The sequence below is a fragment of the Syngnathus acus genome, chromosome 8 (genome assembly GCF_901709675.1).
Source record: "Syngnathus acus chromosome 8, fSynAcu1.2, whole genome shotgun sequence".
Taxonomy (NCBI): domain Eukaryota; kingdom Metazoa; phylum Chordata; class Actinopteri; order Syngnathiformes; family Syngnathidae; genus Syngnathus; species Syngnathus acus.
This window is the reverse complement of record NC_051093.1, coordinates 10,023,883-10,042,686: the sequence shown is the minus strand read 5'-3', so window position 1 is coordinate 10,042,686 and position 18,804 is coordinate 10,023,883. Positions and strand designations below refer to the sequence as shown.

The 18,804-nt window shown below is 50.2% G+C and overlaps 6 protein-coding genes across 11 annotated transcripts; 3 read left to right on the top strand and 3 right to left on the bottom strand.

Annotated features, from left to right (window-relative positions):
• The first annotated feature begins 154 nt into the window (after positions 1-154).
• On the top strand, positions 155-1,847 carry LOC119125523 (transmembrane protein 265-like). Of its 3 annotated transcripts, none has more exons than XM_037256115.1 (3): positions 155-323; positions 1,158-1,375; positions 1,455-1,847. In XM_037256115.1, the coding sequence occupies exons 1-3, from the start codon at positions 290-292 to the stop codon at positions 1,605-1,607; spliced, it is 405 nt and encodes a 134-aa protein (XP_037112010.1). In that variant the 5' UTR covers positions 155-289; the 3' UTR covers positions 1,608-1,847. The 3 variants fall into 3 exon arrangements, with proteins under 3 accessions (XP_037112010.1, XP_037112011.1, XP_037112012.1); XM_037256116.1 differs by having other exon boundaries at positions 160-413; XM_037256117.1 differs by lacking the exon at positions 155-323 and adding an exon at positions 562-1,089.
• prr14 (proline rich 14) lies at positions 1,711-6,252 on the bottom strand. Its single transcript, XM_037255868.1, has 10 exons — positions 6,147-6,252; positions 5,095-5,266; positions 4,830-4,968; positions 4,689-4,754; positions 4,548-4,588; positions 2,994-4,469; positions 2,751-2,883; positions 2,538-2,647; positions 2,391-2,459; positions 1,711-2,275 (listed from the first exon to the last, which is right to left on the bottom strand). The coding sequence occupies exons 2-10, from the start codon at positions 5,238-5,240 to the stop codon at positions 1,984-1,986; spliced, it is 2,472 nt and encodes an 823-aa protein (XP_037111763.1). The 5' UTR covers positions 5,241-5,266; positions 6,147-6,252; the 3' UTR covers positions 1,711-1,983.
• Positions 6,253-6,567: 315 nt separating this feature from the next.
• Positions 6,568-9,010, bottom strand: cd2bp2 (CD2 (cytoplasmic tail) binding protein 2). Of its 3 annotated transcripts, none has more exons than XM_037256011.1 (7): positions 8,985-9,010; positions 8,229-8,310; positions 7,948-8,080; positions 7,717-7,874; positions 7,072-7,642; positions 6,909-6,994; positions 6,568-6,807 (listed from the first exon to the last, which is right to left on the bottom strand). In XM_037256011.1, exons 1-7 carry the CDS (start codon positions 8,993-8,995, stop codon positions 6,697-6,699), a joined length of 1,152 nt encoding a protein of 383 aa, XP_037111906.1. In that variant the 5' UTR covers positions 8,996-9,010; the 3' UTR covers positions 6,568-6,696. The 3 variants fall into 3 exon arrangements, with proteins under 3 accessions (XP_037111906.1, XP_037111907.1, XP_037111908.1); XM_037256012.1 differs by lacking the exon at positions 8,985-9,010 and adding an exon at positions 8,598-8,682; XM_037256013.1 differs by lacking the exon at positions 8,985-9,010 and adding an exon at positions 8,626-8,678.
• Positions 9,011-9,793: 783 nt separating this feature from the next.
• zgc:153733 (uncharacterized protein LOC556313 homolog) lies at positions 9,794-11,097 on the top strand. Its single transcript, XM_037256075.1, has 4 exons — positions 9,794-10,052; positions 10,165-10,252; positions 10,318-10,642; positions 10,725-11,097. Exons 1-4 carry the CDS (start codon positions 9,979-9,981, stop codon positions 11,045-11,047), a joined length of 810 nt encoding a protein of 269 aa, XP_037111970.1. The 5' UTR covers positions 9,794-9,978; the 3' UTR covers positions 11,048-11,097.
• Positions 11,098-12,528: 1,431 nt separating this feature from the next.
• Positions 12,529-14,994, top strand: mylpfa (myosin light chain, phosphorylatable, fast skeletal muscle a). Its single transcript, XM_037256103.1, has 7 exons — positions 12,529-12,689; positions 13,064-13,162; positions 13,666-13,741; positions 13,811-13,915; positions 13,985-14,063; positions 14,210-14,258; positions 14,352-14,994. The coding sequence occupies exons 1-7, from the start codon at positions 12,687-12,689 to the stop codon at positions 14,451-14,453; spliced, it is 513 nt and encodes a 170-aa protein (XP_037111998.1). The 5' UTR covers positions 12,529-12,686; the 3' UTR covers positions 14,454-14,994.
• A 390-nt stretch (positions 14,995-15,384) lies between these two features.
• dcaf7 (ddb1 and cul4 associated factor 7) lies at positions 15,385-18,473 on the bottom strand. 2 transcript variants are annotated; one of them, XM_037256034.1, is made up of 7 exons: positions 18,065-18,473; positions 17,475-17,633; positions 17,168-17,279; positions 16,991-17,109; positions 16,675-16,884; positions 16,487-16,604; positions 15,385-16,326 (listed from the first exon to the last, which is right to left on the bottom strand). In XM_037256034.1, exons 1-7 carry the CDS (start codon positions 18,200-18,202, stop codon positions 16,151-16,153), a joined length of 1,032 nt encoding a protein of 343 aa, XP_037111929.1. In that variant the 5' UTR covers positions 18,203-18,473; the 3' UTR covers positions 15,385-16,150. The 2 variants fall into 2 exon arrangements, with proteins under 2 accessions (XP_037111929.1, XP_037111930.1); XM_037256035.1 differs by having other exon boundaries at positions 15,385-16,323; positions 18,065-18,472.
• Positions 18,474-18,804: the final 331 nt, after the last annotated feature.

Below are 18,804 nucleotides of genomic sequence, written 5' to 3'. Positions count from 1 at the left end.
GATTCACTGAGTTGTTATTTAGCTACGTGACACACCTTGGTTGCAGTTCTTTCGACCTCCAGGGCCCAAGGGGAAGCCCATGGAAAAGTCATACATACCTAGTGTGTGTGTGTGTGTGTGTGTGTGTGTGAGTTTGAGTCCAGTGGGAGGGCGAGATCCTGTACAGTAAATGGGCGTGTCAGTTTCACACAATTCGAGTCCGCTTGCGCAACAAGCTTCAACTTCCACTCGACGTCTTGCCAATATGAGCGACTGCGGGAGGCCTTAAACTGGAGCCGTACTCGACGAGATGGCGGGAGGACACGACCACGGCAGCTATCAAAGTAAGAATGAGAGATTTATCGGAATCCTCGTCCGTTTGCCATTTTGGGTGGGAAAGAGACTGTGAAGAACAAATGATTAACCTGCCACATGGAAGTGAACGACATGGATACCCGCAGCTCCCTTCAGCTTGACTTTGTTGTCAATTCCAGCGACATATACATGAGACTTGAAAGGCGTCGCAACTGGTTTGTCAGGATTTTTATTTTTCCTGTGTGTCATTTCAATCTGAGAGTGTTTAAGGCAGACGTCTTCGGGCCGACTGACACTGGATGGATTTCTGGCTGTTCTCGAAGGAACGACTCACTCATACGGACTTTCCTTTGAGGCAGCACCTGACTTGTGTACATAGCTAGACAAACAGACATATGAACCAGGACATTTTGCAAAGAAACGTATCATTTCAGGCTATCTCTGATCGCAACAATGTCAGTCAGGCAGGAAGGCAAGCCGGCAGACAGACAGACAGACAGACAGACATGGATCAAATCAAACGGATCTTAGTTCTGTGTAAGCCATGATTTCAGATTTCCCTTGAAGGCAACACGAGTCAAAGGGAATTAACTGGTTTGTCAGGCCTTTTGTTTGGGTTTTTTCGACTATTTTGAAACTATGAGCATGTGAGGCTGATTGCGCCACTTTGCTTTTGGACTTTGGTGTTGAAACAATAAGCTAAACAGAAGTTGCCATGCGTCTTTGCAAGCATGCTGAAGCTTGTCGGTGGCATTTACACTGCAGGCCAAAGCTAAGCACATGTACTCACCGCAGGTGAGGAGCTGAAAGTCGGGGGGGGGGGGGTCACGCGTCATCATCGTAAGAGTCGTGTTTGTCTTTAGCTGCAGACATGTCCGACTCACCTCTCACCTGCGTCAAAGTGGATGAGGAGATGTCGCTCAACACGGTCCCGGGCTCGGCGGGCCCCCGCAAAAGCCGAAGGTGGGCGCCGCGGAAGAACGGCATCTGCGACGACAAGTATCACAGGCGGCTGGCCGTTTGGAGCATCGTCTGCGGGGTCTCCTGCATCGGAATCCAAGCGCTCATCAACTCGGTCAAAGTAAATACGCCCGTCGGGAGAATAGTTGAAAAGAAAGAAAGGAACGCAATGGAAAATATCAAGAAAATGTCTATTTCAGGCCGAGATGGAGCCGAAACAAGAGTCGGCGGCCAGGCTTTCGCGGCGTGCCAGAAGGCTGGGCATCATCTCCATCGTGGCGTTGATCTGCATTCTGATCCTGATACCGGTGCTCATGGCGCTTTTCTCCTACTTGGTCACGCTGAAAAACTGAGAGGCAACGGTGGGACACGTTTATAAAATGATATTTATTTATTTCTCATGACGCTTGAAAATCTACACGTATAAAACCAAGTACACAACATTTACACATGACAAATGCTCAACACAATATGTAATAGCAAAGCTTGTAGAAAAGTTCATAAATTAGCCACCACGGTAAGGAAACAAGCGGCATTATTGCATTCTTCCTTTGACACTTTCCGTACAGACGTAATAAATGCTTTCAAAGAAACGTGTACGCTTGGATGCAAAACAAACAAGGCCGCCTTGTCAACCAAAACAATAATGCACGCAGAAAGCAATAACAGTAATAAATAAGAGCTGCCAGAACTGCCATCTTGTGGTAACCATAGCAACGTTGGGGAAAGTCAACAGGCGCCGTCCGCCTGGTCGTCAATGAGCCACAAGTCAAGCTGCTTCAGTTTGGCGCACAGAAGCGAGTCGGCGTCGGGCGGCGGCAGGAGGGACGGGTCGGCCCTGGCGTAGCCCCCCCGTCTAGTGCGGGATGATGCCTTGCCACCGCTCGGTGGTACCTTCTTGGGCTTGCGGGCCTCGCCCACTTCGTGGAACTTCAGGAAGCGCTTCAAGCGGCGCTGGCCAAAACGAGACTCGGAACCGTCGCGGCGGCTGAGCGGCACCTCGAAGACGGTTTCCAGTCGGCTGAAGAAGCGCAAAAGAGACCGTGGGTCGGTCGGCATTGGCGCGTCGCATTCAACTCTTTATGACCTTAATATTCATAAAGGAATAATCATCCATTGGACATCATTGAGCTCACCTCTCAGGGACTTTGTTAAAGTTCTTGTTGGTGTAAATTTCCTCCAAGCTGAACTGCTTCTTCTTGAGCCTGTCAAAAAAAAAAGAATCAGCTCTCATCCCAAAAGATGACGGCACGGCACGGCACGGCACGGCACGGCGCACCCACCTGACGGCCTTGGGGAGGCCCATGGGCGTCAGATTGTTGGGAGGTTTGGGCAGCGCCCTTCGGATGCGAATGGACGACACCTTGCCGTGATGCTGCTGATTCTGTGGCACCTGCAAGAGCGACAGCGCGTTTAGGAGCTGCGGCGGAACGGCCTGACCTGGCCTGGCCTGGTCTGGTCTGGCCTGGCCTGAGCAAGACGGCGGCGCCGCCTACCTTCAGCTCAGAGTCAGACAGAGATTTCTCTTCTCTCAGCGCTGCCGCCGCTTCGTCAAACTCGTGACCGGAGGATCCCGTGTCCTCGTCGTCGTCTTCGCTGGGCGTTCTGCCGTCGCTCCCGCCGCTTGAGATGCCATTTCAAATAGGTCAAGTGAAGAAAAAGGGGATTGAATGATTGACATTTTCTCTTAAGCAGATAACTTGGCGAGAGGTTGGAAGAGAAAGAAATGAAAAAGCTACCCGGCGCACGCCTCTCGGGCGCCAAACGAGGAATCTGTCGTCGGTGAAGAAGCAGATGAAGAGGCCGCCGCCGCCACCGCCGCGTCAGGCCCCGCCGCTCTTCCCTCGCCTTTCCCCGACAGGAAGGCCAGCGGGCTGGACAGGAAGCAGGAAGCCAGAGCCGACAGCGAGGAGCCGGGCGAGAGGGCGGGCGGCGGGTTCTGCCCGTCGCACGTGAAGGAGCGCCGGGACGGGAACACCTCCTTGCGTAGGCACAGCGGGGCGATCTCTCGCTCCACCTCCACGCTGCTCACCGTGTGGCGGCGGGCGCGCCGTGGACTGTCCGGAAGATGCGCCGGGACCAAAGCGAGCGGCGGCTGGCGAGGGAGCGAGGTAAACAGCGACGGGATCTCCGGGCACGAGCAGCTGCGCAGCAGTCGGCCCGATGACACACTTTGGCCGGCGGACGGCGGAATCTCCCCCGCAGCGGTCGAGGTTGTCCCGTTGTGGGCCTGAAAGTGACTGAAGCGGGAGCTCCTGGAGCCGAGCCGCTCCTCGTCAAGCGCCCCGTGGCATAACCTGCCGTCGGCGTTGAGGTTCAACTGGCTACATTGTGACTGGTTCCCTTCAAAAGGAGTCATTTCAAAGTAAAGTGCTTCTGTGGACAGCGGCGCTTGAGTCTTTGCGGCCTTTTTGGCTCTCTTGGTGGGCCCGCCGCGCCCCGCGGCGAGGGCGCCGTTGCTTTTAGTCGCCGCCGCCGCCTGCGGATGGACGCAAGAGGACGGCTGCGGGACCAGCGACTTGCGTTTGCGGCTGCCATGGCTGCGCTGGTCTCCTTGCGCTTTGCGCCACTTGGCGGCAGGTTTGAGCGCCTCTTGTCCGCCTGAAACTGTGGACGGCATTTTCTGTTTGAGCGGCGGGGCTTCGGCGACATCCTTTTCACTCTTCAGTCTCTTCCTCTCGACCCGGACCCGGGCGCTCGCCGTCCTTCCGGATGGCACGGAAAGCGAGTTAGTACGATGGCAGGCGGCGTCCACGCTGCCGCTTTCACGGTGAGAGACGCAGTGAAGATGCTCCAGCTGAACGGTGCAGGAATGAAAGAGTGGCCTCTTCTCCACGTTTGCCTCCTCCATCACGTCAGCTGTCTTAACTGGAGGCTCCTCTAAGAGTGAGCGCTCCTGTCTTGACGGCAAAGGTGACGTGCTAAATAATCTCCGAGGACGGTCAGGGTCACTTCCGGTACACGAGCTCTCATTTCCGTCCCCTTCGCCATTTTCCCGAGGCTCCGGGTAAACGGACTGGTCCAGTTGAGCTTTTGGAGTCGATAGGTTTTTATCCTTGAAGAGCTTGGCGGGACTCATGACTATTTCTGTGAAACTGGCCATCTTGGACTTGAAGGACTGGAACAGGGGGCCCGTCAACCAGCCGGCGGGGACGCTCGCATCCGCGGCGCGGTTCAGCAAATCCAAACGATCCAACGGACGCTTGTCTTTGTCCCTGGATTAAAAGAGAGAAAAGGGCAAGATGTGAGAGTTGGGCGAGGAGAGAAGATGGCCACCAACTGATTGCACTTACGTATTTTGGAACTCGGCCGCAGAGGTAAAATCACAGACATCCTACAAAATTGATACACAGTTACGTGTCGGCCGAAAGGGCTGATTCATTTATTCATTTATGGATTTATTTTGACACAAGACGACGATTGCTCAAACATACCCGCTTGTGTTTGTCATCTTCAAGTGTGTTTTCAACGCTCGGCTGCTTGGACTGAGACACTTGCACCTAAAAAGGACAAACGCGGGGGAGATTAACGAACGACATCGCCACGTCACACACGTGTGGCATTTAATCTGGCACCGTATTGTTGTCGTGTCTCTTGAAGAAGGACGGATTGTATGTGGACGGAGTCTCCTCCTCCTCCTCCTCCTGAGCGCCCTGAGCTTGGATTGCTTGGATTTGACCACTCCTGTTGTGGCCCATCGTGCCATCGCTTGCGCTGACCAAAGCAATTCAAGAGTGGACAACGTTAATGTACTGCAAGAATGGATAAATGACATTCATTTGACCCACATACACAAGTGGAACAACAGGAGGGGTGGGTAGTCGTGAGGGGCAACTATACCTGGGAGTGATGGAGGGAAGGGGGAGGAGGAGAGGTGGTGGAGGCTCACTGTGGGGGGGTGCACTACAGAAAGGATGGGGAGGCATTGCATCACCATCCATAGGGAAAACCAGGTGGGGGCGCGAGTCGGAGGGGAGAGTCAACATGGCCTGGCTTGCTGTCTCTTGCTCCTCTGCAAACAACACCACCGCCACCACGTCAGCGTCACTGCTGGGCCAAAACACTGGAGATTAACTACATGCTGTAAACAGTTTGATTGTCCTGTCCTTGAACAATTTCAACGCTATGAAAAAGGGTTGACTCTGCACATACATAAGAAGATTAGTTGTAAAAAAGTAATCCAGTGGAACCTGCGGGTGAGCTGGATTCATTGAGTGGATGTTGTAAATGGTGCAGAGAAAAATCACAAGCTGGTGGCCAAATAGCCCCTTGAAATAAGGACAGATTGCGAAACGACCATCAATCACCATCACGCTCCTTTTGAAACAACTGACCTGTTGAAATTGCCCCCCCCAACAATAACATTTTACAGGTTATTATTTTAACGTGACGTCACTTCGTTTCGATGACTCACTGGATCAACCAAACATGAAAATTGAAATTCAAACACGGAACACAATGACTATAATCAAGTTGCTATTGACATGTTGTAGGCAAATTAGTTGCATGAACACATTTTGTCAATGTGGTGGTTTACGCAAGATACGGTGCGCCGCTGAGCTACGAGAGTGCCGTCTATTTGCTGGAATGGAGCCCGTGTCCAATGGTAACTTTTCGCGCGAGCAAGCTTTGCGTAACGTGGACGGGCGGGTTCGGAATCGGACAGTCCAGACACCTCGACCCGAGCCAAGTGCTTTTTTTTTTTTTTTTTTTACGAATTGGTTTTCATTTTTTAACAATAAATCTCCCTTCTCAAGGTTTATCCAGCCTTTTATTGCCAGAGTATAGTCGTATCCGGGAGCGGTCGTGTTGCATGGGTTTACTCCCTCGCAAGGAAGCCATTCTTTGCTTTAAGATGGGTTATGTGCATTTACAAAGAAACCAAATCTTACCATAAATGTTGCGCTGGGCCGCAGCAGACAACGCTTACTTGCTCATTGTAAGCAAGGCACGCCAGACAGCGGTCAAAAGCAAAAGCCGATGGGTGGTGGGTTGTTGTTTTGTTGTTTTAAACAAACCCGAACAGACACACGGTTTGGCAAATCACAGTCGAGTTTGTAGGTCGGCCGCAGAGCGCCGCCGTGCAGCTGGCCAATGAGAAAAGACCTTGTTACACGCTTGAGGCGGGTTGACCAATCAAGAAATAGATGTGGCTATTAGTATTTATTTACCTTTCATTTGACTTCCACCGTGGCGATAAATGCTAACAAAAATAATTCAATATTCCCTAATAACACATGAAAAGTCAAGGGCATGGATGCGGGCTCTCAAGTATAGATGCTGCAATATGTAAAATAAGACCACAGTGCATCATTGTGTTTGTCCTATTGACGAGCTCTCTCGTTTATTGTTATGTCCAAATAACAAACAGCGTTCGGACGATTTATTTAAAAACATGTGGACATAAGAAACGACGACGCAGCACTGCATGGGAGCACGTGATCACGTGTAGAGCTCGAAGTCCAGTCTCTTGGAGTTGTAGAATTGTGAGCCTTCCTGGTCCAAGCGCCTGCAGTAAACGCCGCTGCTGAAGTAGCCTTCATCCACCCAATCCTGACAACACACCCGATGGATTAGTGAGGCGCGGGGACAGACAGAAGAGCAAAATGTAGCCAACTTAAAGGCTGACTTTCCAATCTGAGGGGATGCACTACCTGCATCTGCTGACTGGTGAAGGGTCCGTAGACCTCGGACTTGTCCTCGTTCTCCCACTTGTACTCCCACATGACTTCCTCGCTCACTGCCGAGAAACAAGGCAAGATTCAACGAAAGGCGACCAACCGCTCACTCGCGAGAGAAAACCAGCGCGCGTCAAACCTCTTTTGTCTTCCTCCTCTTCAGCCTGTGCGCCGTGCTTCTCGTCAAACTTGTCTCCGAACATGTCCAGTTGGTCTTCGTCCTCCTCCTTTGACTTGGGTCGCTTACTGCTCATATTCTTGAGCGTGTAGGCCAGCTTTTCCTTGGTTTGCTGGTAGATGCCGTACACGCCCGACGCCACCAGCCGATCGGCGAGAGACGTGAGGCGGTCCAGCTTCTCCGTGTCGCGCTTGTTCTCCGCCGCGTGGTCGCCGGCGGCGTCTCGCAGTTTGCTCCTCTTCTGCCCGCCGAGGCCCCCCAGCCGTCGCAGCGCCGCCGCGACCGTCTCCCCCGGCAACAAGAGTTCCACTAAGGCTTCTGTGAGCTGCCGCTGCGTGAGGGAGGCCATGGGGTCCTCGGCCGGTTCGGCCTCCTCCTCGTCGTCGTCCTCATCTTCGTCGCCTTCCTTGTTTTCTCGCTGCTCCTCCCGCTTCTTCTCTTCCTCCGCTTCATCCTCATCGCCCACTCTGCGCTTGCGTTTGGCTCCGAGTCCTTTCTTCTTTTGTTTGAACGGTTGTTCTTTGATTTTCACCTAAAAAAATACGCACCGTGATTATCCCTTGAATCTTTCGGGTCCCACGCAAAGCCCTCGAAGAACGCAGTTACCCAGTCAATGTTGTCGAGCCAATTGTCTCGGATCTGCTCTTCCTTTTTGACAAAGTAGTTCCCCTCCGAGTCAAAGTGTCCTTCCTCCATCTCCTCCTCCAGGTTGAAGGGCGTGATGGAAACGCCCTCGTCGTAATCAATGGTGGCGTTCTCTTGGCCTGGAACCCACAATCCACATGAAGTACCCACTAAAAACAATACCGCGGCTTGTGGACAACCAAAGGGACTCACCGTCCACGTCGTCGTTGGCCAAAATGTCATATTTGTCGTTCTGGGTGTCCTCCCCTTCGTCCTCCTCGTCACTGTCAAGGGAATGCTTGCCCTTGAACCTGGAGCCCGGGCCGCTCGGCACCTCAAGTGTTGGCTTCAGGACACACAAAAAGGACCGTTTATGACCATCTCACAATAACATATTGTGCAGCACCCCCCCCCCCCTTATTCAAAACAGTTCCAGGGTTTCTTAATACATACATTCCAAATGGACAAACTCAAACTAAAGTTGGCAAACGCACCTTTTTGTTCGAGACCTCATCGTCCAGCTCCAACACCCCACCATCACCATCCGCAAAAGTCACTTTCCGTTTGGACATGGTGCTTTAAAAAAGCCACACGTGCAGACTTGTTATTCCCAAAAGACAATAGTTGGTGTAATGAGGGGAGAAAAGTGAGTTGAATATTGTCACAGCAATCACGTCAGCGATGTTGCTAACATGTTAGCTTGCAGCTGCAACGGCAGGCGAGACATGCAGCGACGTAAAGCATCAGCAGCTAATTTGCGCTAAAATGGAGCGATGTTTGATTAAAGGTGCAAACGCAATGATCGCGTGATGAAACCGTCACTTCAAATACTTTATCAACCAAAAATAACGAAGAAATGTAACCTGATAACAATTTAAACGACGTTCGTACTCTTATCTTCTTCGGTGGTTTCTTTTTCTTCGCCAAAACATTACACAGCAGTTGGCTCTGCTAAGCTAGCAGCGTCACCACTTGGACGGAGGGTGAACTGTTGCTCTAAAATTGATCGTATAAAAAACATTTGTATGCGACGTTTGTCATTAATCAACAAACACGATAGGTGTTTTTTTAATGTTATGACAACAAATAGACACAATGAGTCATTTTGAAATCCACAGCAGTCTTCCACACACTTCAGACTCTTTTAGATGTGAAATTCTTTGAGGTCCAGTGGGACAAAAGGGATCAGTGCTTGTTAAGAATAGACGCAAGAAGGCCAAGAAACAAGGGGCAAGCAAGATAAAGCCCACCTGACACTCATATGAGGGGAGGGAAGGCCTTCAGCACTGATCAAAATAAGTCACTCAGAATATTGGTGTCAGGATCCTGGAAGGTTTTTCTCTTTTCCACAGGGGGCAGCCGTGAGCAGAGTGGTGGAGGACCCACAGACCTGCGTGGCCGCTCCCCACGGGTGTGGCTGCTCCTCACAGGTGTGGCTGATCAGGCTGGAAGGCTTTTAAGGAGCATGCTAAACAGACTACTTTGCTTCAATTTTGCGTGGCTTGGGATGGGGGGGGGGGGGGGGGGCCGGCTTCATGCAGGTGCATGCTGCCAGCAACTGAGTGTCTGCTTATGTGATCTCCTCTACGGCTGCGCCTCTAGCAATTATCCAAGTCAACCCTACTCGTTGGTCTACGCTGAGTCTCCGGTCTGCCTCTTTTCCACGAACTCTGACTCTTTGTTGTTCCCTTCCAGCTCTTGGACCTCCGACCGGCTCCACTGTGCTCAGACCGAACCGCTGACGCTCCACCGTCACAGCTCCAATTCCGTCCCCCTGGCTCGGACCCCCAGCGCTATTGCTTCCTCGCTCCCTTCAATAAAGACTCCATCCACATCCATCTGGGACTCCTGATTGGTTTCTGCATGTGGGTCAAACAAATCGCCATGACAATTGGAGGCGTTAGGATAATTACAAGTGTCCTAAATGAGGATTTGACAGTTGGTGGTGCTGGTGCAGCACATGACGACGCATTGGAGCAAATCATGAGCGTGACACAGAATGCAGAAGCGCTCAAGCATCACTTCCAAGTTACACTTTTTTGCTGGGTGATTGCTCAAGCGAGCGCTTCGCTTCGGTGTCATTGTAGAGAACACAATGTGTGTCTGGGTTCTGTTACCAGGAAGTGGGTCGAGTTATTTATATTTCAGCACCGGCGCTCACAGGAAGTAACCTGAAACGTTGAAATTCAAACATTTGTAGAGCGCCTGTGAGGCGAAGAGAAGCGCTGAGGAAATGCGTTTCATATGTTTGGGAAAAAAAGTGCAAAGTTTAATGAGAGCGTGCAAGTGACCAGCCGGGGGACTCTCCATTGCCAGAGGTAAGTCACAAATGTCACTATTGTCTTCTATGTATAAAACACACAAAACGTGTTGAGATGATGTTGGAGGTTTGGGTACCCATCAAAATCAAGCCTATTCTCTTCCTTTCAGGGTTGTTATGAAGCTCCACAAGAAGATTTTGACTCATTACCACTCCTGCACATCACCGGTTGACAAAGAAGGCTTTCTCTTCAAGAAGGTTGCGAACCAAAAATGCAAACAAAATTCGAAGCAAAATTTCAACTGATCCAATCATCCTTGCAGAAACAGCGAAATGGCTCGTACCATCGCCGCTGGTTGGTCCTGAAAGGCAACCTGCTCTTCTACCAGGAGCGGCCCGCGGACCGCAGCCTGCTGGGTGTCATCGTGCTGGAGGGATGCGCCGTGCGGCGAGTAGATGCCGACGGACGCTTCTGCTTCTCTTTACTCTTTCAAGATCCCGAAGAAAAGAGCTACCAGTTTGCGGCGGCGGACGAGGGCACGCTGGCGAACTGGCTGCGGGCTTTGCTGTCGGCCAGCCACCGCTACTTGTCGCTGCTGCTGCGTGACCTCCACGTGCAGTATAACAATCTCACACAAGATGGCGGAGGTAGCTGATAAGTGACACCATCATCATACCACTCAAATCTTTGAACTGAGTGTAATATCAGAACATTCTTTTGTTTTTGCAGAATTGAAGCACCATCAGGGCGACGGTGAGTCTCCAGCCAGCAACTTGAACCTCGGACCACCACCACCACCAGCAGCAGCAGGAGTTTTCATGCAAAAATCTCCAAAGCCGTGGCACAGGTGGAACGCTCACGTCACACCCTTGAACGTTCCGACGCCGCTTTTGTTGGCCGAGTGGCCCCTGGTGGGTTGTAATGCGCGGGAGGAGTTCCGCCAGCTGCACCACCGTTACGGGCAAGACGTTAAGAAGGCCCGTGAAGAATGGCTGACCTGTCGGCAGCCACCGGAGGAGAACCTGCAAGAAGATCTCATCGACTTGACGTGAAACTTAAAGATTCTATAAGAGGAAGTGAGATATAAAAGAAAAAAACGGAACTTGTTATCTGTGTCAAAACATGTTTCCATCAGGGGAGGGCAAATTTAATTTGATCACCAAGAAGAAGAAAAATAGGGTACTTGAAGGTCCGCGCCATCGTACATTACTCATCCAACAAGGTGGTGACAGCGACGTGAGGCCGGGTTGTAAGGTCAGCCGCAAGACAAGTGACAGGAAGTGGGCAGCGGGCGAGGATAAACAAACGAGGCCGGACTGTGCAGCAGGTGGAGAAAGAGCAGTGGAAATATAAACAGCCAAGAATAGCCCGCCGGGCTGCTTTCTTAATCAAATGAGTGTGGATTAGTGCCGAGTAAATTTGGATACAAAAAGACAAATAGGCCTCAAATCCCCCCTAGCAGCCATTTCCCACTCTTCATTGCACAGAGCCAAGTTGATTTGGCTATTTCCGTCACTCCCAGCTGTCCCCGTTCTCAAGCGAACGTCTACTGCCATCGCCGGCAACATAACAGGGAGGGAGGGGCTTTGCGGCTCGACTTAGTTTCTCAAGTGCTGAGAGTCCAATTGGCAAACAGGTGCAAAAATGTTAAGCAGTAAAGTGGCACCTTTGCACAAAGATACGCTAAGAAAAGATCACAGGTTAACGGTGTGTTCAAGTGTCTGACACATTGGCGTCTCATCAATTTCTGACTTGAGCCGGCTGGCTAGCTCCAGTTATTTGTACTCGAGTCAAGAATGTGAGGACTTTTCCCATCATTCCACTGAGCGGCATCTTTGAACAAAAACGATGGTGCAACCCTTGCAGACAAACAATATGCCGATACTCGGTAAAGTACAACTAATACAATTCACGCTTTTGACTGTATTTTGCTGCCTCCCGGTGGCTAAGGCGGGCACACCGTTACATTATCAATAAGTTGGTTGGCACTTTGGAAGATGGTGGAACACTTTAATGGCCCTTCCATTCATTTCAATGGCGAAAGATGATTTGAGTGTGGCAACTAAATCAATTCACGGCATTGCCTTTTTTTTTTCTTCAATCATAAAATATGAGGTTCCTTGTGAAGTGTGAGATTTAGCTTCCAGTTGGAGATGTCGTCTAGAATGTACGATTTTTTGGTGTGACCTTATTGAACGTGATGATTCCATCAAGAGACACGGGAGCCGTGCACATACACGGTCAAGGCGACCCAATCGCCGATATCCCGTCGAGGACCCAAAAATAAAGGCGGCGAGGGTCGGGACCAGGGCGGAGGGGGCGCTCTGTCTTCCGATCCTCCAAGCATCCGTGTCCTCAATGTCCTTATTAGTCCACGTGGGACGGAGGACCTGCGGCAAGCTCCCTGGTTGACTTGATTGGAAGACGGAGCGGAGCGCCCGCGTCTATTTTGGCTCTCCTGTAAGCGGATCCGCCAACACTGGCCTTGGCTTTCGCTCATCCATCCGCTCGTCCCCAAGCATCCCCTCCTCTCGCTCTCTTTTTTATCCCCCATCCAAACTTGAGGTTGTGGCTAAAGTTAGACGAGGGGGCCCGGGGCTATATAAGCCCCCCGGAGGCGGAGGACCGACGCGGCTTCACCCTCTCCTCTCTTTCTTCATCGTCCCAAAGCTCCACTCTCAGCGTCTCGAAATGGTGAGTAGCTGCCCCGCCCGTCGACGTGGACTCACCCTATGTCCCTTTTTCCAGCCAGCAGTATGGAATTCTCTGGGTTTTTTTCCTTGTTGTGTACTTTGGAGCAGGCTCATGCAAGCTTTGGAGATGCAAAATGTAACAATAAGACAGAAGCTCGTTGGGCCAGACCATTCATAGTGTATACAGGAAAGGAAGAAAGTGAAAAGAAACTCGTGTTAACAGAAATGTAAATCAGGAGAAAAAAAAAAAAAAAAAAGAAAGTAAACAAGTAAGCAGGCAAATGTGATTGTCACGATTTGAATGAAAAACCTTCTTCTCATTAAGGAAGCGAGTGACTTCCTCTGATTTCTTTTTTTCCCCTATTTGCTGTGCAGGCACCCAAGAAGACCAAGAGGAGGCAGGGGGGCGGAGATGGCGGCTCCTCCAACGTATTCTCCATGTTTGAGCAGAGTCAGATTCAGGAGTACAAGGAGGTGAGAGAGGGGGGGGAAAAAAAAGTCAAAGCTGAATTGGAGTTTATAGTTAAGGCTCCACGCTGACACTTAAACAAGCACGTCGTTTGCACTGTCCCACACCTCCCTCCCTCCCTCCCTCCTTCCTGTTTTGCTTCCCTTTGACCTCCACCCAACCAACCCACCGTCCTGCTGTCACTCGCGGCCCTCACGCCAAAATTGCACCTCGGCACTTAAGAAAAGGACAGTGCCGTTCGCACGGGCGACTGACTATCTTAGATGGTGACGCCATCTTGGGGCAACGATTAGCGGGGCCGAGACCCCGCTCAAAGATCTTGAGTTTCAGCTGGATCCCGCAGCTGCCGTCCCAAATTAACCCGAAAGGAAAGTCGCCGCAGGCGCTTTTAGGAATGTGACTCCAGTAAGGGGAGACTCTTATTGACAAGCATCCAGAGGGTTTTAGCTTTCCACAAGAAGGCACCAAATATATCTCGGGTGTCCTTCATCCATTTGTCTCCTCGCAGGCCTTCACAATCATCGACCAGAACAGAGACGGTATCATCAGCAAAGATGATTTGAGGGACGTTCTGGCTTCCCTGGGTGAGTCAAGATTTCTCCGCAACTAGCCTGGACTACCCGATCCTGATCTATGTCCTTCCCCGGCTGCAGGCCAGCTGAACACCAAGAATGAGGAGCTGGAGGCCATGATCAAGGAGGCCAGCGGCCCCATCAACTTCACCGTCTTCCTCACCATGTTCGGCGAGAAGCTGAAGGGTAGCTTTTTTGGATCTTGTCTACGGGCCTCGTTTCTTTTTTTAATCAATGACTTTATTTCTGTGACAGGCGCTGACCCCGAGGACGTTATTCTTGCCGCCTTCAAGGTCCTGGACCCCGAGGGTACCGGAACCATCAAGAAGCAGTTGTGAGTGTGAACCTTCACCACCGCACATGATTGAAATCATATCAAAACATGAAATGAGGCATATTTGTCAATTCTTTGCTCAACACATTGTGGTGAAGCTGCTCAAAAAGCCCATTGTGATTCATTTGTCCGTTTTGTGTCCTCAGCCTTGAGGAGCTCCTGACCACTCAGTGCGACAGGTTCTCCAAGGAGGAGGTAAAAGGATTTGACTCCGCTTTTGGTTTATTTGCAGGATTGTGTGAGATTTGAGCAATTGCAACATCCAACACTTTCACTTGTTGTTGCCAGATCAAGAACATGTGGGCCGCCTTCCCCCCTGACGTCGCGGGCAACGTGGACTACAAGAACATCTGCTACGTCATCACACACGGAGAGGAGAAGGAGGAGTAAGAAGACAGGATGAAAGACGACAAATCCCTTCGCTTTTTCCTGCCTTTCCTTTCCTTCCTTCTTCCCTGGCTCCTTCCGTCCATCCCACCCTCCGTGGGGTCATATTCCCACTTGTCTCTTCCAAAGTGGAGACTTGTGGGAGCTCACGGGATGTCTGTGTCGGCTTATGGGAGAACAGGGGATGCTTTTCAATAAAAAAAAAAAAAATGACATCATCTTTCACTTACGCCAGCCATCTTCTTTCCACGCCGTCCTCTCGAGACCACCCGGGGGGCGGGAGGGGGGGTCCTCATTCCCATTCCGAAGAGGTCCTCTGGTGCTGGAAGGGATGACAAACAGAAGGGAGAGGAGGGACGTCTCCGAAAGAAAACATTGCCGTCTTCGGCGACGTTTCATCCTCTCCCCTTCCCGGCCGGCGTGGTTGTCACGTCAGCCTCCTCTTCCTCTGTAAACTGGTCCACGATGTCCCAACTCATCCTTGCCTTTCCTCTGTATTGAATAAAAAGGGACAAACTGTGAATAAAACCTCTTTCCTTTTGTACAAGAGTGTCTGTGCTCAGTGGCTCTCTGTCCGGGGGAATGGGGCAGGAAAACAAACAGATTGGCATTTGCTTAGTTTTCATATTTGCCTAGGAACGTCCACGGGTTGACCCAAAAGTACTTCGAGAAAAGTTTTTTCGACTTCCAACAATGCTTTGGCAAGTGACCTCAATGCAAATTTTTTGAAAGGAAAGGACAGCTTTAATTACAAACTTTGTACAGCACTAATATTTGCAATGCGCTTACAAATTGCAGGTTTGGCGACCCCCAGTGGAACTGCATGTTACTGCATACCACCAGAAGTCTACACTCATAAAACGGATACATCATTATCGAGGTGAGTGGAAATGAAAATATTCATTGAAAAGCCGTAGATGCGAGGCTAAATTAATATAAATATTTGAGGAACAGTTCAATACATTAGGTAGAAGTGGACAATAACTACAAACGGAGTTGATACGTGGATGAATACAATTTATTAGACCAAATTCCATGAGACCTAATGCAAAAAAAGCCTACAACTTGACCACTTTGCTATCCGACATGTTTAGAAGGATATATTTATATGTATGTACACTTTTTCCCCCTTGCCTTGTAATGGCATGCTACAAGGAGACAACCTCAACGTGTGGAAGGAGACAAGAGGGCAAAAGTCCATTTTTCCAGCACAGGTAAACTGTAAGAAAGGGGCAAAGATGTTTACAGAGTCTGGAGTTGCTGCTGTCCATAGGAAGTCATGACGGAATTGATATTTAATCTTCACAACACAAACAACCGAAATCATGACAACCATCTCACAAACGTCAAAATCTTTGTCTGAGTTCAGCACTACGATACAGAGGAATATCAGGGACATCCTGAAAAGGAACATTAACACCACAAGATTAACACTCCTATTTTCTAGGAGGCTAAATCTCGTAGAGCAATTCTTCCTTTTCTTGTGAATTTGGCACTGAAACTCCTCAGTACTACAAGACGTCTACCTGGAGAGCAGAATAAATAAAAGAGCTGGAACACACGGAGTAGAAATAGAAGAAGGCGAAGAACAATGGCCTCACGGACAAAAAAGCCAGGCTTATTGCCGAGCATGTCCACTCCAAACAGTTCAATCAGAGTTCTCTTCAAGGAAGGGGGGGTGGTCTCCTCTCCTTCCCCATTCAGACACGCAGGATCTCCAGACAGTTGTTATAGCAGATGGCGATCCAGTCGGGTTGCGTGGACGCCCACTGCACGTTGTTGATCTCGCCCTCGGCCGTGTACGCCAGGATGGGGTCTTCGATGGCGCGGGGCATCTGCTGGATGTCCCAGATCAGAGCCTGGTGGTCGTCGGCTACCGCGGGAGGAAGGAAAAAAACAACGAGAGGTAGAATACGTGTTTTTCCAAATGCTAGTCATGTGACTCGGCGAAGGAGCTGGTGCTTCTGGGCGTTTCTCGCACACCGACTGTCAAAACCTTCGATTCGCTCCGGATGCTGTGTAGATGTGTCATTTACCTGCGGTGCAGATGTGACACGAGGAGTGTGGCGCCCAGGCAATGCCGTTGACGCAGGCGCGGTGGTTGTTGAGGCGAGCCACCGGCGTGCACGGCACACGTACGTCCAGGATGACAACCTGTTCCACAAAAACGGCATTCTCAAACAAATAGCATTTCAGTCTACAATTGGTATCGTACGAGACTGACCTCCATTCCGTCCATGGCCATAGTGGCCAGGTAGTTGGGGTCCTGCTTGTTCCAGCAGAGGCGCAGCAGCGGGTGGTGCTGGGGATCCTCGTAGATGATGGTGCTGTGCTCCAGGTGGCGCAGGTCGAACATGCGCACCGAGCCGTCGGCGCCCACCGAGGCGAACATGTCACGGCCGCCGCCCGCCCGGCTAAAGGCGATGTCGTACACCTGCGGGGACGAGGATCACACGTGAGCTGGACCGTGTCGTAAGGCCTTCAAATAAAAATCAAGTTGCTTAGCGGATTCACTGGCCAACAACCGAGATCGCACCAACCTCTTTGTCATGGGCGATGAGCTGCGTCTTGACGTGTCCCGATACCAGGTTGACGCGACCTAGAACCTGACCTGTCTCCAGACCCCAGATGGTGCAGGTGGTGTCGATGCTGGATGTGCCTGCACAGATTGTTGTTAGGATACATTTCCACAAGACAACGCCTCCAATTCTTCTTACCCAGAAGGTTAGGGTCCACCTCGTTCCAGTCGAAGGACGTGAGCGGCGCGCAGAAGTCTGAGTTCTTGTTGTTGTTCAACAAACATTCAAGGCGTGTTTCCGTGTCACTGACCTGCAATGTGGAGGAAATTGTCAGTACCTGTCACTTCAAAAAAGAATTCCTTGTGCTTTGTAAAAGAAGTACGGTTTAGTGGTGTTTAAGAGAAACCATTTACATCGATTTGCCTCTTATTTCTGGTTCTCATCACTCTTTTTCGATGTCATTGCTCCATACCCACAACCAAGGCATATTGTTTGCTCAACGTACCCTCCAGATGCGCAAGTAGTCCCCGCTGGTGGCCAGCAGGTCTGGATAGACCCCCTTAGTATCCGGGATCCACATGATCTTGGTGGTTGGGTACGGGTGGTCAAAGGTGTTCCGGCACACGAACTCTGAGCTCTCTTCTTCCAGACCCACTAGCTGGACCTGAACGTAAAGACACATGACATCATATCATAAATGATCACTGATTGTGCATTTAGAGAAAATGCATTCACAATGTATTCTTTGTTTTTTCAAATGATCTAAACGGGGTATTCCTGCAACGTTCCCAAATAGTTTCATCAAGGTGTCACACAACCAACCCCCGAGACATTGCATACAAATTCATATTGTCATTACCTCCCGATTAAAAGTAAAGGCTGTTTTCAACATTTTTAAACGAATATGAATTCATTTGAATTTAGGGTGTAGACGAACGTTGTCGGACATCATTTCCCGTGAAACGTCAGGATTTAGAACGCATTGGTGCTCCGCTGCATAACTATGATTAGCATCCATCGCGTTACTATCTTTAGCCCGGGTTTTCTTCAACAGCCCCCAATGAGAGAAAAAAAAGAAAGAAATGATGCACGCACCTTGTTGTTGTATTCTTCCACGAAGCTTCCTAGAGCCAAGCGAAAGCGTTTGTCCGGTCGTACGCTCCAGTTCATTGCGTAGACCGTCCATGGCGCCTCGTATTTGTAGATTTCTTTTCTCTTGCCGTGCAGCGACATCGTAGCGGAGCTGAGCGGAAAGGAGCTGAGCGGAGCTAACACGTTTGCGTTAGCTCACCGCAAATTAAGTCTCCCCTCGAGAAGCGCTCGCGACCACTTTTCTTCAACCAATGACAATAATTAGTAGAATTTACGTTAGTCGTCGCGTCGCGTCGCGAAATCGCTGATCTAATGCAGTATTACGGCCACTTTAGTCAACAAAGAATGTCAGCCATAGCCCGTTCGGATCCACAAAGCTTTATTCGTCTACGATTGACTGGCTTCCGGTTAAGACGTTCAACTTAAAAGCTCTATTTCTGAAAACTTCCGACTCAGGTTTTTCTCCCTGGTGCTGAAATTAATTCACGTATTCATTCAGATGTTTTAATACTACTAATTTATCTGATCTCTTCTGAAAGTTTTATTAATCTTAGAATTAGCATCTTAATTGAAAGCCTTTGCGCATCAATTATAGCTCTGAAATTTCATTTGAATTATTAGGTTTTATACGGTGCTATTCAAGCTTTTAAATGGCGTCTTCCGATGTAGGTTTGTGGTGTAAAACAGCAGCAACAACAACAACAACAACAACAAACAAACACAACGCACTGTCGACCACATCC

Coding starts and splice junctions, on each gene's coding strand:
- LOC119125523 (XM_037256115.1), top strand. CDS start 290: ATGGCGGGAGGACACGACCACGGCAGCTATCAAA. Junction 324..1,157: donor CGACCACGGCAGCTATCAAA/GTAAGAATGAGA, acceptor GTTTGTCTTTAG/CTGCAGACATGTCCGACTCA. Junction 1,376..1,454: donor CGCTCATCAACTCGGTCAAA/GTAAATACGCCC, acceptor TGTCTATTTCAG/GCCGAGATGGAGCCGAAACA.
- prr14 (XM_037255868.1), bottom strand. CDS start 5,240: ATGTTGACTCTCCCCTCCGACTCGCGCCCCCACCTGGTTTTCCCTATG. Junction 4,589..4,688: donor AAGATGACAAACACAAGCGG/GTATGTTTGAGC, acceptor TCAATTTTGTAG/GATGTCTGTGATTTTACCTC. Junction 2,276..2,390: donor TTTAACAAAGTCCCTGAGAG/GTGAGCTCAATG, acceptor GCGCTTCTTCAG/CCGACTGGAAACCGTCTTCG.
- cd2bp2 (XM_037256011.1), bottom strand. Junction 7,875..7,947: donor GGCCAACGACGACGTGGACG/GTGAGTCCCTTT, acceptor TGTGGGTTCCAG/GCCAAGAGAACGCCACCATT. Junction 7,643..7,716: donor GGCTCGACAACATTGACTGG/GTAACTGCGTTC, acceptor GTATTTTTTTAG/GTGAAAATCAAAGAACAACC.
- zgc:153733 (XM_037256075.1), top strand. CDS start 9,979: ATGTTTGGGAAAAAAAGTGCAAAGTTTAATGAGAGCGTGCAAGTGACC. Junction 10,253..10,317: donor AAGGCTTTCTCTTCAAGAAG/GTTGCGAACCAA, acceptor TCATCCTTGCAG/AAACAGCGAAATGGCTCGTA. Junction 10,643..10,724: donor TCTCACACAAGATGGCGGAG/GTAGCTGATAAG, acceptor TTGTTTTTGCAG/AATTGAAGCACCATCAGGGC.
- mylpfa (XM_037256103.1), top strand. Junction 13,742..13,810: donor GGACGTTCTGGCTTCCCTGG/GTGAGTCAAGAT, acceptor CCCCGGCTGCAG/GCCAGCTGAACACCAAGAAT. Junction 14,259..14,351: donor ACAGGTTCTCCAAGGAGGAG/GTAAAAGGATTT, acceptor TGTTGTTGCCAG/ATCAAGAACATGTGGGCCGC.
- dcaf7 (XM_037256034.1), bottom strand. CDS start 18,202: ATGTCGCTGCACGGCAAGAGAAAAGAAATCTACAAATACGAGGCGCCA. Junction 17,634..18,064: donor TGGAAGAATACAACAACAAG/GTGCGTGCATCA, acceptor CTTTACGTTCAG/GTCCAGCTAGTGGGTCTGGA. Junction 16,605..16,674: donor TGGCCATGGACGGAATGGAG/GTCAGTCTCGTA, acceptor TTTGTGGAACAG/GTTGTCATCCTGGACGTACG.